Raw genomic sequence first — 18,674 nt, forward strand, 5'->3', positions numbered from 1 at the left:
TTCTGCATTCTCCATCATGGTATATTGCCCTTCTGCAACTGTTTTCAGGATAACTATCCCTTTACCCTCTATAAGTATTTTAAATGTTGACTAATAATTCATCAGTAAGATGTATTGTTGTTCTGCAACATCTGTAAATATGGATTTCATTTAATTCCTTCATTTTATTTTATTTTTTTCAGTGCTTTGCTGCTTGTACTTATTCTAGTGTTAATCTGTGTCGTGATGATGCAGTGTGTCTGAAACGGTACAATGAAGAGTATTATAAAGAGAGGTGTATACTGAATTGCATGCCACTGGCATTTTTTTTAATTTATACACCATCCTACAATTGGGTAGGGGAAGATGACTAGGAGGGTGCTTATAACATCTTTTTATAGTTAATCATGGATTGTATCTTTGTCCTTTGCTTCAAATAATCCAGATAATGTTTGACCAAAGACAGCTGTGACTCTCACGTGACATTGTGTTATCCTGTTAATGGAGATATGGTGCCTGGCTTTTGGCAGTACTCATGGTTACCTGTCAGGACAATGAGACATCAGGACTTAGTCCTCTCAAAATGCAGTGAAACAGTGACAATTACTTTTTTTCCTTTTTTGAACATGATCTATGATGTTATTGTACATAATATCCATTGCGTTGAGTCCTATATGCAGATTTCTTGTTTGCTTGACTTTGCATCTAGAAAGGATCTAGAAAGATGCCCTACTACTCATTTTCAGTAGCTAGGGAAACACAGTTGACTATGTTTATCAAGTCATTCTGTTAGTCACTTGGACAGTTGTTAATTTTTTCAAGTTTCTCTGTCACATCTAGTTCCAAAAAAGACGTTAGTGTCAGTCTTCCTTATATTGTCAGTTTAATAACAGTTGTTATTAAATCATGGCTCTTAAAAACATGTATATAACAGAATTCTTAGAATCATAGAATGGCTAGGGTTTGACAGGACAGTCAAAAACTCATATGAGTTCTGACATATAGAACATCAAAAATGTCACTTTATTGGATGATATTTTAAATTTAGTTCCTTCTGAAAATCATCATAGGCTATATTAAAATTTTCCTTTTCCCCCTTTTTTATCATGCTAATGGAATAACAGAGTTCTGTAACTTTTACAAATCTCCCCACTATTAATGAATCCTTGTGTCATCTAGACAGAACTTGTCACCATGTAATTGACTTTAATAAACAACTGATTTTTTTCATCTCTATAGTAATGCTATTTTTTATCTAGTTTTGTACAACCATGTCCTTTTTACTTTGTCTCAGAAATCCTGTTTGTGAAAACACAGGGGAATTTTTCCATTTGCTTGAAACTTCTAGATGTCAGTAACCAAGAACACAAGACAAATTATTCATCAGTTTGAACATCTACATTTGAAGATTATTCTTCAACTTAGGATCAAATGTGGCTTCTGTATCTTTTCCTTTGTGGTCTAGTTGCTTTGTTTTTGTTTTTACCTACCGAGCATTTTCTTGTTTGTTATCAGTTTCTTTTGTGAAAAGTCAACTATTCTTTGTAACATCAACTATGCAATGACCTTATTTAGTTATTAAGTACGTCATAAGTAATTTGACCAGCAGTTGTTTAGAGTTATAGGTCAGTGTAATCACATAGCTTAATAAAAAAATCTCAATTATCTGTTCATTTTTTTATTCCTCCATATCCCCCATTTTCTTCTGCTTGTTAGGATAAATCCATTGATGTCTGAGGGACTCAGGTGGCCAAACATACAGGGTAGTAAAAGAATGAAATGTGCAGGAGTTTCTAACAAGCATAGAATTACCAAACGACCAAATCACAGCATGGCTGAGTATGGAGGCCCCTCTGTGTACATCTGCTCCTCTCCCTGCTCCCACAGGGCCAGCAGAGCAGGGGGCCAAGGCCCATGCTCACATGGTGGCTTTTGGACATCTCCAAAGATTGAGATTCCACAACCTCTGTGGGCAACCAGTTCCAGTGCTCAGTCATCCTCACCGAAAAAAAAAAAAAAAAAAAAAAGTTTAGACAAAAAGATAAGACAGTGTCCATGTTGTTTTGGCATCACAATATTTTTCTAAGGGTTATAAATTCCTGACATACAGTGATGTCAATATATGTAGAATCCAATGGCAGTTTGTTTATTTGTACACTAGAGAAGATGGGGGGGTGGGGGGGGGATGGAAATTTTGATGCCATTTATACTTAAAAGAATTATAAAGAAATCTAGATGTGTGTTTAGTTTGTGCAAGTAATTTTTGGTATAATAAACCAATTGGATCTGGAAGCATATTTGTGGCAAAGATAATTAAACAGCAAGTTTCGTTGGAACAGCCAACTATCCTTATACAATTTAGCATAGGAATAAGCACGTTAAATAGGCAGTTGCTTTTTTGCTAAAATATGCTATGCATATTTTTTGAGTGAATTTGATTATGTTGATTATGTGGTGTGGAAAAAAAAAAAATCAAATCTTGTTTTTTCAAATATTTGAGGATTCAATAGGTAAAAACCTGAAAACAGTGCCTTAAACTGCCAATGCCTGTTCTCTCTAGAAAGATTGACATAATATTTCAGGGCACACTTAACTACAAAAAAAAAATGTCACAAAATTTATGTGAGTTTTGGACTAATTTGGATTTGTTTGGAAACTTAATGCAGTAGTGTTGTGTGAAGGGATTCAATTACAGTGTGCAGTGTTTTGTAAGTAACTTTCTCGCATAAAAAGTTAATTAATCAGAGCTGTGTCAATTTCCTTGTGCCATGTCAATTTACAGCAAGGTAATTAATCACTAATCGCCCAGCGTGCAGCAAAATAAGGGACAATCCATGAGTCATTTATTGTTATTTTTTTTTAAAATAAATGGCACACAGAGCCATGAAGAAACACATCTTGCCTTTCATAATATTTTTATCGACAGTTTTGCATGTTGTAATAGACTGCAGCAACAAGCAGCTGTAGTTCAATGGAATATGAATATTAAAGAAACAAATGAGAGCAGATTTATAGGCCATTGCTTTTCTGTTATGTCAGTTTTGAGATTACACTGAGCAAATGAACAGTGAAAAATTACTCTTCCATGTGGAGAATGGTGATTAGACTTGTACATTAATTAGAGATTTTTGTTTTCCATTTCAATGCATTTCAAATGAGAACATCCTATAAGAAATTGTTTGTCCAAAATCCAGATTTATTCTTTCCTAAACAACAGTATTTAATATTGACATGTATTTCTGTACAATGGTTAGGAAATCATTGTTCCACTATTTTTGTTTTATAAATAAATATATTGTTTCTATTTTGAATTAAAGAAATAGAAGGGACCAGTTGTGCCTATATTTGACATACATGGCAAATTTCCTTTGAGTTCAGTTAATTCACAATTGGATCCCAGGGATAATCATCTCACAAAAAGGACAGGTGAATTGTTTTTTGTTTTTTTTTTTTTTTTTTAGTTTGTTAGAGCTTTTCACACTTTAAAGACATATATTCATTTTTTAAATCCTTTTATTTTAAAAGCTGTAGTAATGGAGCTTTTACTTGCACGGTAATTTTTATTTAAATGTAAAGGTCTGCATACATTGTCTTTAGAACAGTTTTTATAACTCTTTTAAACAATGACAGGTTATATTACATATTGCTGTTAAGGTCAAGTGAAAACTCACTACAGAGCATACATCAGGATAAATTCATGATATTTCTGTTTCAGAAATATCAGATAATATGATATAGATTATTCTGCTTAGCCTTCCTCAGCATGTTACCTATTATACCTCTTTGTTCTTAATTTATTGTCCAGCACTTCTGAAACGTTTCCTCAACAGGGATCCTCCTAAACTATGGGAGTAATACTTGTGTGTCTTCCTGCATTTCTAACAGTTAAACTACTCTGCAGTAAATTAGCTCTAAACTGATTTCAACACAATATAGCATTAAAATTCTTCAAGATTAAACATTAGAAAACTCTTGATAGCAGATGACCTGATAGTTTGTACTGAGATTAGGAGTGATGAGAGGTAGATTCATTCATCCATTTTGATGGCACACCTTTCTTGAGGCATATGGCACGCTCATACAAATTCAAACCACAGCAAAAATTCAAAGAATAATTGCCCATTAAAATGGCTGTATATTTTTATGGCTTTGATACAAAATCTGCCCCCTGTTGTTTTTTACATCTGCTACTCTTCCATTTATCTCAGGGCTTTAAAACTTTAAAGTGTATAACCCCTAAGTATTTTTTTAATCAGGATGTGTTCCCCCTTTTTGGAGCTCAAGCTTTGTCAGTGTTCAGACAGTCTTTGTTTTCCAAGGCATATATTGAGATGTGGTGTCTAGAAAATCCACCACCTGTCATGTTCATTTAATAAAAAATGAATAAAAGCAATGCTTATATATGATATCTTTGGGGAGAAATTCAGATATAATTAAATTTCATCTGTGAACACAAATATGATTGGGATGAAAGGGATCTTTCCCTCATGCAGTCCTTAGAAACTTCTGTCTTTGCATTTAACCTCATTATTATCACCAGTGATATGTAGTTGGCAAAATTTGCCTTTTCCCTATTACAGGTCAGAATTCTAGTTATCAAATTACATTGATAAATTTAAGGTACTTCTGTTAAGAAGTGGAGTAGGATGTTTCCCAGCTGAGAGTTGAACACATTTTCAGTGCCATTATAATAGAATTTTCACTGACTTAGTTTCAGTAGTTAAGGCACTAAGGAAGGTTGACCTTCAAACTTTGAGTCATTAAATGTTTACCCTTCCTGGCTAGTATATTCATTGCTTCTGGGGCTGGTTGATATTACTTAATGCTTCCTGATGGGAGAGCTCTTTTCATAAAATTGTTTTTATTAAGTCCATTATTCAATTGTGTTCTAGTGGCATTACTTCTGGTTATTTTGGGGGTAAGGATATTAAAAAGTTGGTAGCAAAATAAATTCTGTGATTATTGCATACTCCTAATCACATGATTTCTCAGTTGGGATGAATAGCATAATTTTTTTGTTGAACTTGAATGTAGAATGACATGATCTTGCCAATTATTATACCTCTGGCAATAATTATAATCTTTAATAATACTACCTGCAATTAGAAGGCATGTTTTCACATACTCTGTTTTTCTGGCTGACCCATCACTTTTTGGGAGAGTGGATATAATTCTAGTGCATATATGAGCTTACTTTCTCACAGGACCATGCAGTGTCATTCTTAGTTCCATATTTCTCAGGCTTATCTTCCATTATGTCTTGTCTTCTTTACAGAACTCCAAACCATTATTCTAACTTCTAAATGCTTCTGTAAGATTTCCTAGGGTTTTGCTTTACTATAGATATTTTATGCTTCATGATATTCTTAAGGAGGCAACACAAGGTGAGCATAGCAAAACAATGAAATAACTTAAGGCTTTGCATTCTAACACATCAGAAAATATAGAGATCCTTTAAAAATGTCAGAAATCCCTGCCTTATCTTACCATCTCCCATGAATGCTGGGTTTGGCCTCCATTATACATATAGGTTCTGGATTTGATAAATATTTGGGGGCTAAGTGACTCTTCCTGAATTTCTTCTAGCTTTTTCTCCTCTTTCATAAGAAAAATCACATGCAAAGAGAAAGACTTATTTCTCATTTTATATATATATATGCATATATAATAATAATAAAATAGTTTTTTTTTTTTAATATTTTCTGTTCATTCATATTCATTCATTGATTGAGGTGCTCTGCTTTTGCACTGATATTTCTTTGTTCACTGCCAAAGATCTGTAATTTTTGCCAAGGTTTGGCTACCATGATGAAGAGAGTATTTAGGATAAATGTTCAATTACTGCAAAATATATACTTCAAACCATCTGTGTTAAAGTTATACTGAATGGTACAATTAAAAGGAAAACAAAACAAAACACACTAGGAATTCATGCAGACATATCGTCAGTGTCTGCCATATAATTTCTGCACAATTCCAGTTGGAATTTTCTTAGAACTACAGTTACTCCTTTCTTCCATTATTCATACACATGTCTAGGGTATGAGCTGTATGAAGGAATTGGTGAATTATTTTCAAACAGTACATCTTACAGAAGAAAGATTGTCTAGGACCCTGAGTGTTTCACTGAAAGAGTGTTGACTACTTCCTTGCCTTAAATATTGCCAAACATAGATGTATCTACTAATTAATTGCTGAAGCAGATCTTTGAATGGGGGTTCCTAGATTATGGATTGTAAACCCATTGTGTTGTTAGATACATTAGATAACTTTAGTTTAGACTTTTTTTTTTAGTTGGTTTGTTATTCTTTATTACTGTTTCTGTTTTTCATAGAAAACTCTTTTCTATCAGTATGTAGAAAAATACAGATGTACATGTAAGTGAAGTTGTCCAAACTGCTCAAAGGTTTTTAGACTTTGTTATTTTATTTTTTTTTGTCAGTGTCATTTAGGTCAGAGAAATTTCTCTTATTCTTGGTAGTTCAGGAGTGTCCCTAAGACTACATTTATGAAATCTAGCTACAGAATAACCTTCAGGCTTATAATTTAAGATATCTACCATTTCAGACATGTTTTCCTGGCCAGACTCTTCAGTTAGAGGGGCCTAGAAACAATTGTAAGGCTGTAATGAAGTCACCATAATTGCAGTATTTTCCTTCATGTGTTCAGCCAGCAATATCTATAAGTTGATAATTTTCTATTTTATTTCATATTTAAGGCTACTTTTAAAATTTAATTCTAAAACAGATGAAACACAACTTTGGATTGAAGTCAAATTTCAGACTTGAAGAGCTTGTACATAATTTCTTCCATTTCTTTTTCCTTTATTAGGGCATTACTAAGCATTCTTTATTTATCTGTTTACATGCTTAATTTACATAATTCAATACAGTGGAGCACAACTAAAGTAACCAGAGTGTCACCAGAGCAGGATTTAATTTTCTGTATCTCACTGATGAAGTAGTTCCAAAAATACCTGTTCTAACACTGGCCAACAATGTATGTCCAAAAGAGAAATGAATAATGAAGCATTGTTTAAAAAACTGGCAGAGAAAGTAAGGTAGAAAGTTTCATTTTTTCTTTTTCTTTTTTTTTAATTAAAATGTGAAAACTTTTCCAAATATTTTACTGAAGAAAAAAAAATCTGTGTAGTACTATATTACTGTTCAGTTTCTGATGAACTTATTTTGTTTCACATGGAATGGTATTAATGATTACATTTACTTGCAATGACAATATAAAACTATGAGTTTATTTCTTCTTTATATGTCTAAATTGTTTCTATTGGCTCTTAATATGATCTGAATTCATATAGATATTTCTTGCCTTTGAAGAAATAACAGGTACTATTATGAACAGGATATACCCTCAAATTCTGAGAAAGCTCTTGGTCTACCTTTTTTTTCAGTTGAAACAAACTTCAAACCTAATAATAATCAACTTTCTGAACAAAAATGAAGCTCCTCACTGAACAATTTATATTGAAACGGTCTTTTGGAGGTCACTGGGTCCAACATCACACACCCACTCAAAGCATGGCAAACTTTGCAGATAAATCCAATAATGTGATGGAGAGTTCTCTGGTACTATAAATTTGAGTCTGAGCTGGGTGGTTTTGGCCTCAAAAGTCTCCTTTTAGCAGCATCAGCTACAACAGACAGCATTGTTTTTAATAATGAGTGTCTTTTTGTGATACTGCTATATAAATTCCCAGTTTGCCATCTCCTAATTGCATAAAAAGATTTTTTTTAGAAGATGAGGCCTCTTGGTAAAAGACTAATAATTTAGTTATCCAACAATGCCCTCATCTAGTTATGGGCCATGCTTTAATATAAGCACAACTATGCTGCTACATTACCAGTATTTTGCGTAGTTTTCAAACACCAGATTGAACTGAATATTTTATTTTCCTCTCCTTCTCTTCACAGTGCCAGGATTTCCCTACCCAGCTGCAACGGCAGCTGCTGCTTATAGAGGTGCACATCTAAGAGGCCGAGGTCGCACAGTGTACAATACGTTTCGTGCAGCAGCACCCCCTCCTCCAATTCCAGCCTATGGCGGGTAAGGAGATCAGCTTCTTTTACCTATTACCATGAATCTCCAAAGGCTGCAAACTATGTTTAGCTGGTGGTGCATGCTGACTGTGTCTCACTGCAGAAACCAACATAGCATGCAACCAATCCAAGTACTGTAAGTGGTGCACCTTGCACAATGTATTGAAAAATGACTGTAATTTATACTGCCATGGTTGGTGGCCTTAAGCATTTGAGGTGTCACATATTGTTATGTAAATGCTCTTAGAGACTAAATGCTTTGGAACAGGGAAATTGTTTCAGCTAAAGATGTATTTTTGATGATTGCAAACATCTGGTTATTAAGGAGGTTGGATCAAGTAACTTGTTTTCCTTGAAATCATCCACTGAAAGATGTCTCTGGACCTAAAGGCTTAGAGTTTTGTTTTTTGTTTTTGTTTCTGAGTTTAGTTTTTCAAGTTGACATTTTTACAAAGATTGAAAACTGGGCTGCTTCTCTCAAGGCCGTGTGCTTTCCAGTACGTGTGTGTTTAAATAATAAGTCATGGAGTGAAGGTGACCTCTCTCTTTCCTCACTACAATGCTATTCTGCAGTTCATGTGCTGTCACTTTGGATATCCCCCTGTAAGGATGCTTGCTGCACAAGACGTGCTGAGACCCCATCCTCCGATTTCGTTGAAGACAGGTGCTCTTCAGTAGTTTCCCACCCCAGCCTTCCCTGGCACTCCGGTGAGACAGGCTAGGTGAAGGAAACAGAGGCTAATTTTGACTTTATCCTTTCCATATTGTCAGAATGTTGAGGTCCCAGTCGACTGGCAGCTAGCAAACGTGATGCCCATCTACAAGAAGGGCTGGAGGGTAGACCCGGGGAACTATAGGCCTGTCATTTTGACCTCAGTGCCAGGGAAGCACATGGATAACATTATCTTGAGTGTCTTCACGCAGCACTGTAGCCAGGTGATCAGGCCCAGTCAGCATGGGTTTATGGAAGGCAGGTCCTGCTTGACGAACCTGATCTCCTTCTATGACAAAGTGACGCGCTTGGTGGATGAGGGAAAAGCTGTGGATGTGGTCTACCTTGACTTCAGTAAGGCTTTTGACACTGATTCCCACAGCATTCTCCTCAAGAAACTGGCTGCTTGTGGCTTGGACTGGCGTACGCTTTATTGGGTTAAAAACTGGCTGGATAGCCAGGCCCAAAGAGTTGTGGTGAATGGAGTCAAATCCAGTTGGAGGCCAGTCACTAGTGGCATTCCCTAGGACTCGGTACTGGGGCCAGTCCTCTTTAATATCTTTATCAATGATCTAGATAAGGGGATCGAGTACACCCTCAGTAAGTTTGCAGATGACACCAAGGTGCGTGTGTCGATCTGCTCGAGGGTAGGAAGGCTCTGCAGGAGGATCTGGATAGGCTGCACCGATGGGCTGAGGCCAACTGCATGAAGTTCAACAAGGCCAAGTGCCGGGTCCTGCACCTGGGGCGCAATAACCCCAAGCAGAGCTACAAGCTGGGAGATGAGTGGTTGGAAAGCTGCCAGACAGAGAAGGACCTGGGAGTGATGGTTGATAGTCGGCTGAATATGAGCCATCAGTGTGCTCAGGTGGCCAAGAAGGCCAACAGCATCCTGGCTTGCATAAGAAGCAGTGTGGCCAGCAGGTTTAGGGAAGTGATTGTACTGCTGTACTTGGCTCTGGTGAGGCCGCACCTGGAGTACTGTGTTCAGTTTTGGGCCCCTCGCTTCAAGAAGGACATCGAGGTGCTTGAGCGGGTCCAGAGAAGGGCGATGAAGCTGGTGAGGGGTCTGGAGAACAAGTCTTACAAGGAGCGGCTGAGGGAGCTGGGTTTGTTCAGCCTGGAGAAAAGGAGGGTCAGGGGCGACTGATCAGCTCTTTATAAGTACATTAAAGGAGGCTGTGGTGAGGTGGGGGTTGGTCTATTCTCCCATGTGCCTGGTGACAGGACGAGGGGGAATGGGCTTAAGTTGCGCCAGGGGAGTTTTAGGTTAGATGTTAGGAAGAACTTCTTTACCGAAAGGTTTGTTAGACACTGGAACAGGCTGCCCAGGGAAGCGGTGGAGTCACCATCCCTGGAGGTCTTTAAAAGACATTTAGATGTTGAACTTAGCGATATGGTTTAGTGGAGGACTTGTTAGTGTTAGGTCGGAGGTTGGACTCGATCTTGAGGTCTCTTCCAACCTAGACAATTCTGTGATTATATAATGCAATAATTACAGGGCTTACAATACTCCAAGTTCAGGGATAGGTCTGAAATGTGTTGGCTAAGACATAAGATATTCAATTACAGAAAGAAATGGACCAAGTAATACAAAGCAATACGGAATGAGGCATAAGATTTATATTGCGATACTGTCATAGTATTGGAACTTGGTAATATTGATATTGTTTAATATTGCAATGTTAAGGAAGAACCAGTGTGTTTCCATCTGCATTAGTATGTTCAGATCCCCTACCACTACCAGCCTTTTGCAAGTAGGTTGGCTATACCTGTCTGGTTGGAAGCCGTTTCACATGAAGCGTTTATTAGGTTAAGCCAAAAGGCATGTCTTTATTTTATTTTTTTTCTTCCTAGAGGGGTTTGCAAAAAGAGACAGTCAGCCATGGAGCTAAATTTTCAGGGGTATTTGAGACATGCACTTCTTTGACCGTTCCTTCACATTGGGCAATATCCGTTTGGAGAAATAATCTGTGTGAAAAATTAAAATTAAAATAATGGCAAAATAAGGTTTGTTTGGTAAAAGTGAAGTATATGTGTTGTTTTTTTTTTTTTTCCTTAAGCACGTTGTGTAGTTTAATAAGCTAATTTTAAGCTATTACTTAATGAAGACACCATGATTTTTGAAAAAGATTGCTTGAATTACATTTGGACAAGGCTGATATCCCACCAAAGCATCTTACTGTTGCCTAGACTGTCTTCGTTAGGTAGTCCAGATATTTGTATATGGCAATGAAGGGAACAATTTTAGAATGTCCTATAGGACCAGTTTCATATCTGGATGTCTCAGCTATGAAATGGGTACTGCACATATGAAATAAACATACTTACATATATTGCACGATACAAGCACAAACCCTGTTTTCTGATTTTCCTTTGTTCTTTCAAGGCTTTAGCTGTTTACCAACTTTAAATTATAGGCTTTGTTATCTAGGACCTGATTCTAGCTGATTCCTTCTCTGAGCTTGCAGATGAGAGCAGCCCTACATTTCCGAAGTCTTATATAAGCTTTAATTTAAAAAGAACATTTGATGCAATCTTGAAGAACGTGAAGTCACAACATTCTGACTTCTTGTTCCACGGTTTTCTTTGACTAACTTTTTGATCTATAGTGCCAGCCACTAAGCTGACTTTAAGGACAATGGAGGTGGCAAGGGACTCATATGTATGGTTTATGTGTTCACATACATGCACAGTTAAATTATTTTTGTTTTTCTCCTAAATATAACCCTTTAAAAATAAGTTACTCTGCTTTAGAAAGCTGTCTGGTTAGAAAATAAAATGACACTATCCATCGCTACTTATTTTAAAAAGAAACTCTTAAATTTATTAGGGTGTCTAATACGCAAGGAGATAACAGCTTATGTTAGTATCAGTTTCATGATTTCATGAATGCAACACCTGTGTTTAGGACAAAGTCAAAAATTAATATAGGAAAATATATGCTATTTATGTGGGATACAATTTTTTAATTGTACAATATTTTTTTTTATTTTGTTAGTATTTGCAAAGGAAGTAAAAATACTTTCAGATCTGTAAGTAACTTACATTGCCTTTAATTTCAGGGATCACATAAGGGTGCACTCTGAGTTTGTTTTACATGTAAATGTTTATAGTTTAGTTAGTACAGTGACTCAACAGGAAGAATTAAATTTCTAAGTGTAATACATGTATATTCTCATACAACTGTCCTACGTAGCTTCAGTGTCTTTGGATACCAAGTTAGATGTAAATATTGTGAAATCCGGTTGTAAATTAATACAGATGCTTGCAGTGCAGTCAGATTCAGCAGTGTTTCAAAACCAGATTCCAAGAGGTGATCTCAGCAGTCTTCTGCAGGAAGGACAGTTAGGTTGGACAGTTTGCGTCTGCCTTTACAACTTGTCCTCGACCTCAAGTTCATCTTCAGAGAAGGCCATGCATTGAGTCAGGAGAGAAGCTACATCTTTTCATTGGTGTGATGACTTCAGGCTATCTGAGATAAACCTTCGGCAATCTAGGACTCTGCTGTGTCAATAAGTGTGTTTTCTAATACTGTATTTTAAAATTTAATTTAATTTAATAATTTAAATTTAGTAATAATTTAGTAATTTAATAATACTGTAATTTCTGACACCGTAATTTTAATTGATAAGCTAAATTAAGAGTCTTACTTTAAATAGGTCTAAATTCAGACATTAGTCAAGTTTATTTTTCTGTCCACATATGGTTTAAAATATCACATTGCTTTCTGATACACGCATTTCCAGCTTTTGAAATTCTTGGATTGGTCCAGAAATACCTCTCTTACACTCGTCCACAGTTGGATAAATAAAGCTTTATTCTGAAATGATTTATTTGGCAGTGTACTATACCTTCTGGTAGTAACTTCATCGATATAGTAGTATAATTTGGAATTTCTTTGCAATGCTTTCCTCTGTGCTCACCAATTCTGTACTCTGACCTATCAAAGAGGCAAAAAGGGATTTACATCAGAAAAAATCCTTAATCAATGAAAATAAGCTATTAATATGTTGTTTTCAGTTACAATGTAAGTAGAGTCTGGGGAAATTACAGGGAAAATAAAGAGATCACAGAGAATGAATGAATTTGCAGAAGGAAGCAAACAACTTAGAATATCATTTGTTGACAAGAAAAATGGAAAAAGCTTTGAATGCTGTTTTGCTATTCATTTTCACTAAAGTAGCCCAGATTGTAGCCAAGCAGTTCATATGAAAATATTTTTAATGATTAAAAAACAAGAGTTGCCTTATACATTTTTGTATGATGTGTGAATTTTAATTATTTTTAACTTTGCAGTAAATCTCAGCAACATATAGTTAGAAAAATATATTTTCCTTTTTTTTTAAAGTACCCATATGTAAATGTAGAATATAAAGCTGGTTTGAAATAAGTTACAAATGAACTATAATAATTGATTTGCAATAATCTTTTGCATGCTGATTTGTTTATATTCAGAAGTTTTCGAACTGAAATAATCACTCTCAAATTGGAAATCAAATGCAAATCTAAGAAAAGTATTTCTGATACTAGTATGACAGCTTCTTACAAGTGCAACACTGTCTGAAGTTTCCCTGCTGTGTAACAAAGACCTTCTTTCTTTTCAGTTTCCCTTGAATTTGTATTTATGCTTGTTCATTGATGTCCTATTTGATCCTGACTGTGACTTTTTCTTCCCAACAAACTTAAGAAACTGGAACGTGTCCCAGTCTGTAAGGAAATCTGGAAGATCTTGTCAGTAAGCAAAACAAAGTAGCATGTATTCTTACGGAAATCTCTGTTCTGGTGTGCCTCATAGTCACTGGGAAACAGCAAATATGGCACACTTTCTATGTCTGAGGAAAACTAGTAAATGTAGGCATATGTAGGGACACTTTTTTTAATAAATCAAGGACATCATGCATGCTTTACAATGGATCTCTTTAAAATTAAGTCAGCATTCATGAGATATCATAGAATCATAGAATATCCTGAGTTGGAAGGGACCCTTAAGGATCATCAAGTCCAACTCTTGACACCGCACAGGTTTACCCAAAAGTTCAGACCATGTGACTAAGTGCACAGTCCAATCTCTTCTTAAATTCAGACAGGCTCGGTGCAGTGACCACTTCCCTGGGGAGCCTGTTCCAGTGTGCAACCACCCTCTCTGTGAAGAACCCCCTCCTTATGTCAAGCCTAAATTTCCCCTGCCTCAGCTTAACCCCGTTCCCACGGGTCCTGTCGCTGGTGTTAATGGAGAAAAGGTCTCCTGCCTCTCGACACCCCCTTACGAGGAAGTTGTAGACTGCGATGAGGTCTCCCCTCAGCCTCCTCTTCTCCAGGCTGAACAGGCCCAGTGCCCTCAGCCGTTCCTCGTACGTCTTCCCCTCCAGGCCTTTCACCATCTCCGTAGCCCTCCTCTGGACACTCTCCAACAGTTTCATGTCCTTTTTATACTGTGGTGCCCAGAACTGCACACAGTACTCGAGGTGAGGCCGCACCAGCGCAGAGTAGAGCGGGACAATCACCTCCCTTGACCTACTAGCGATGCCGTGCTTGATGCACCCCAGGACACGGGGTGCATATGTAGCAATACTCACATAATTCATGGTTTCTTTAGTTGAGAGTGAGGCATTTCAGCAATTCCTTGAGATATTCTTGTTTATTAACTCATGGAAAATCATTTTTAGCAACTGTGGCATCATTTCCATTGCCTTAAAATACTACAGTGTGCAGCTGGTTTATAACTTGGTACATGTAGTTCACTTATGTACCATAAAAAAATACTGAAACTTACATGAGGGAATAAAGCTTTGATTTCATTTGCGTGAGAAAAGAGAATATTAACATTTTTGGAGATCTATATTGTGTGGAAATATTAGCTTCAAGACTGCGCTGCAGGACGAATAGCAGCAAGAAATGGTCATGAATATGGCATGCGAGGTGCATGGAGGGCAGAGCCTGTCAGTGTGGTAGAACATAACTGTGAGCTATTGTCTGCTTATCTCAGGGCTCTCTGGGTATTTCACAGCAAGACTAGTAACTTGGTTGAGGAGCAAAACAGTTACTACATTGATTGAAATCCTTTCCTACCTTCATTTTTGTGTGAGCTTTGAGGTGGGAGATTTTGAACACATTGCTTCTTCGGTCTTCCTTGCAAGCTTCTCTCTGGCCATTAGATAGTGTTTTGTACAAAATAATTTTAAAAGATGAATGTTAAAAAAAAAAAAAAGAAAAGAAAAGAAAGGAAGATAAAAGTATTTTTGCCTTGACTTGTGTCTTTCTAGGGTTGTTTATTGTATTTATGCTTCACCTACTAATTATATAAAGCTGAAGCTACTAGTAAAAGTACTCATGACAGATTTTGGATGCAGTTGGCTGTAATTGGGAAAAAAAAAAAAAAAAGTTTTTGTTTTGTTTAGCACACTACCAAAAATAACTGGTGTGATTTTGATATCTGCAATTGCTTTTGAACTCTGCAGAAACTGGTAGCTCAGCATTCTTGAAAATCATTTGCCAAATACCAAAACATGATGAGTATGCTGCTCCATCTTTAAACAGGTGTCAAGAAAACCTAGTGGCCATCATTGTCTATCTGGTAGTACTGCATCTAAAACTAACAAGAAGCCCTTCTATTCTAGCATCACTTGCCTCAAGGTCTTCACAAGTTTAGCATGTGATTATGGCTTTATGCATCTTCACATTCACTCCTAATTCTGATGAACCTAATGGAGAAGTGCCTTTAAGTCTGTACGTCCACTTCAGGCCTTTTTCCTGGGAGAACAGGGAATAACAATATGTTTTTTTTCTCTGTCATGTTTCTGTTTTTTGGGCATGTAACAATCTCCTCTTATCTAAGAAGTTGTGTAGTTTGTGAAGAAATGGAAGATGGAACTCTTACCTTCTCCGTATAGTCAGCTTGGTGGGGGGAAGAATGCCAGCAAACAGATCTGAGTTTCAAGATTAGTTCCTGGGTGCCCCTAATTCTTGTTCTGCTGGGTGTTCTAGTCATGACCTCAGTGAATGAGAAATTTAGAGAAATGGCAAACGAAGTAGGTATTGTATTTTATAGATGTCAATAGAAGTAAAACTGAGAGGCAGTCACATTCTGTAGTGGAGTATGGGATCATAGTGGACAGGCGTTTTCTTGAATCGCAGTCGCTCAAGGTAGCTGAGGGACAGCCAGGGCATGGCAGCCCTCACGAGGGCAGCTGACAGGGCTTGGCTGGAGGCAGCAGTGCCCCCTCCCTGGTGGTACAAAGGCTTCCCCTAGGAAGTGTGAGCAACCTGGAGCACAGTGACCAGGGTGGGCAAACAGAGCTTGACACATCAGTCATGGCATGGCATGGCAGTTTGCATAGCAGTTTGAGCGGGGGGGAGGAGTATCCTTCCCTACTCAGATCAGCTTTCCTTTTGTATGCCTCCCAGACAGCAAACCCAGCCATGGCCTCCACCAGGCGGAAAGCACTTGCCAAAGCACTTGCCAAAAAGTCTGTGGTAACCCAGAGCAAGTGATCAAAGACGCGTCAGTTCAGGCCTCTGGCTGCAGGGAGTGCCTGAGCGTGATGTTGCCAATGGTGGGTGACAGAGAAGTGCAAGCATGAAGTGCAAGCAGGTGGAGGATCTGTTCAGCCTAGTGACAGAGCTCAAGTAGGAGGTGGAGAGATTAAGGACTATCAGGGAGTGTGAGCAAGAGATAGACATTTGGAGTCACTCCCTGCCGTGCCTGCAAGAAAGGCACCAGCGCGATACACCCCAAATAGTGATGCCCTGCCCTGTCACTGTCAGGCAGAGGGAGGGGACCTGAGAAATGGAGAGGGATGGAAACAGGTCCCTACTCAGTGTCGCAGGTGAGCCCCCTCCCTACTCTCATCGCCTCCCCAGGTGCCCTTACACAATAGGTTTGAGGCCCTGGAGCTTGAGGGACAGCGTGGTGAGAATGTGGGGCAAAGTCTACACAGGAGGTTGTCTAGGGCAAGAAAGTTGACTCCATGCCTCAAGACTTCCTCCAACAAGAAGGAAAGAAGGGTGATTGTTGTAGGTGGCTCCATTCTGAGGGGAACAGAGAGCCCTATATGTCAGTCTGACCATACCTGTAGGGAAGTCTGCTGCCTCCCTGAGGCCTGGGTCAGGGACATTACCAGGAAACTTCCTGACCTTGTTCACCACTCCAGTTATTACACCTTATTGATAATTCAGGCTGGCAGCAGTGAAGTTGCTGAGAAGCCTGAAGGCTATCAAAAGGGACTTTTGATAGGGGTGGTTACTGGATGGAGTGGGTGTGCAGGTAGTGTTTTCCTCTATCCCTTCAGTGGTGGGGAGGGATACTTAGTGAACCTGGTCCACTAAGGCCCAGCTGATTAATATGATTAATACATGGTTGGTGCCATCACAGGATTTTTTTTTTTTTATTTTTTTTTTTAATCATAGGGAGGTTTACTTGGAACTTGGCCTGATGGCTGCCAATGGGTCCCACCTGTCTCAAAAGGGGGAAATGGACTCTAGCCCAGGAGCTGGCAAGGGGGAGGGGGAACATGACTACAGAGGATAAGGATAAGGCTGAGGTTCTTAATGCCTTCTTTATGTCTGTCTTTACTAGACGGACCGCTTATTCTCGGAGTACTCAACCTCCTGACCTGGAATTCTGGGACAAGGAGCAGAATAAACACCCCACAGTTCAAGTGGAGACAATTAAAGACCTGCTACTCCACCTGGACTGTTACAAGTCCATGGGGCCAGATGGGATCCACTCAGGGATGCTGAGGGAGTTGGCAGATGTGATTTCTGGGCCATTTCGATCATCTATCAGTGATTATGATCATCAAGAGAGATCCCAGATGACTGGAGACTTGCTAATGTGACGGCCATCTATAAGAAGGGCTGTAAGGAGGATCTAAGGAACTACAGGCCTGTCAGCCTGACCTTGGTGCCATGAAAGGAACCTTTGATGGAATAACATGGATGCAATCACACAGCATATGCATGACAACTAGGGGATCAGGCCTAGTCAGCATGGGTTCATGAAAAGCAAGTCCTGCCTGACCAGTCTCATCTCCTATGACTGGGTGACCCACCTGGTGGATGAGGGAAATGCTGTTGACATAGTCTACCTAGACTTCAGCAAGGCCTTTGATATGGTCTCCCATAGTATTCTCCTGGAGAAACTAACAGCCCGTACCGACAGGTACATTCTTTCTTTGCTGGTTTAAAAACTGGCTGGACAGCTGGGCCCAGAGAATAGTAGTGAATGGAGTGAAATTCATCTGGTGACTGGTGTTCCCCAGGGGTTGCTCCTGTGACCCAACCTTTTTAATATCTTTATTGATGATTTGGATGAGGGAATTGAGTACATCCCCAGGAAGTTTGCAGATGACACCAAGTTGGGGGAAGTGGATCCATAGGATCCTACTGGACAAAATGTCCACCATACAGCTAAATAAAAACATCATACGATGGGTGAGCAATTGGCTAACGGGCAGGGCCCAAAGGGTTATGGTGAATGGGGCTGTGTCAGGCTGGCGGGCGGTCACCAGTGGGGTCCCTCAAGGCTCCATTTTAGGGCCGGTACTTTTCAATATTTTTATAAACGATCTGGATGTAGGAATAGAAGGTATTTTGAGCAAGTTTGCTGATGACACCAAACTTGGAGGAGTTGTGGACTCTGTTGAGGGTGGAAAGGCCTTGCAGAGGGATCTGGATAGGTTGGAGAGCTGGGCCATCACCAACCGCATGAAGTTCAATAAGAGCAAGTGCCGGGTCCTGCACCTGGGACGGGGAAACCCTGGCTGCACGTACAGACTGGGCGATGAGACGCTGGAGAGCAGCCTAGAAGAGAGGAATCTGGGGGTCGTGGTAGACAGCAAGTTGAATATGAGCCAGCAGTGTGCCCTGGCAGCCAGGAGGGCCAACTGTGTCCTGGGGTGCATCAAGCACGGCATCGCTAGTAGGTC

General features: G+C 38.8%; 1 protein-coding gene across 50 annotated transcripts in view; it reads left to right on the forward strand.

The window, feature by feature from the left end:
- Nucleotides 1-18,674, forward strand: part of RBFOX1 (RNA binding fox-1 homolog 1) — an 881,332-nt gene that overhangs the window by 815,625 nt on the left and 47,033 nt on the right. For all 50 annotated transcript variants that reach the window (XM_068698951.1, XM_068698955.1, XM_068698956.1 and 47 more), the window contains one exon: nt 7,908-8,040. In XM_068698951.1, the coding sequence (XP_068555052.1) occupies nt 7,908-8,040 (133 nt within the window). The remainder of the gene's footprint in view (nt 1-7,907; nt 8,041-18,674) is intronic.

The sequence above is a fragment of the Anas acuta genome, chromosome 15, assembly GCF_963932015.1.
Source record: "Anas acuta chromosome 15, bAnaAcu1.1, whole genome shotgun sequence".
In the NCBI taxonomy this organism is placed as follows: Eukaryota; Metazoa; Chordata; class Aves; order Anseriformes; family Anatidae; genus Anas; species Anas acuta.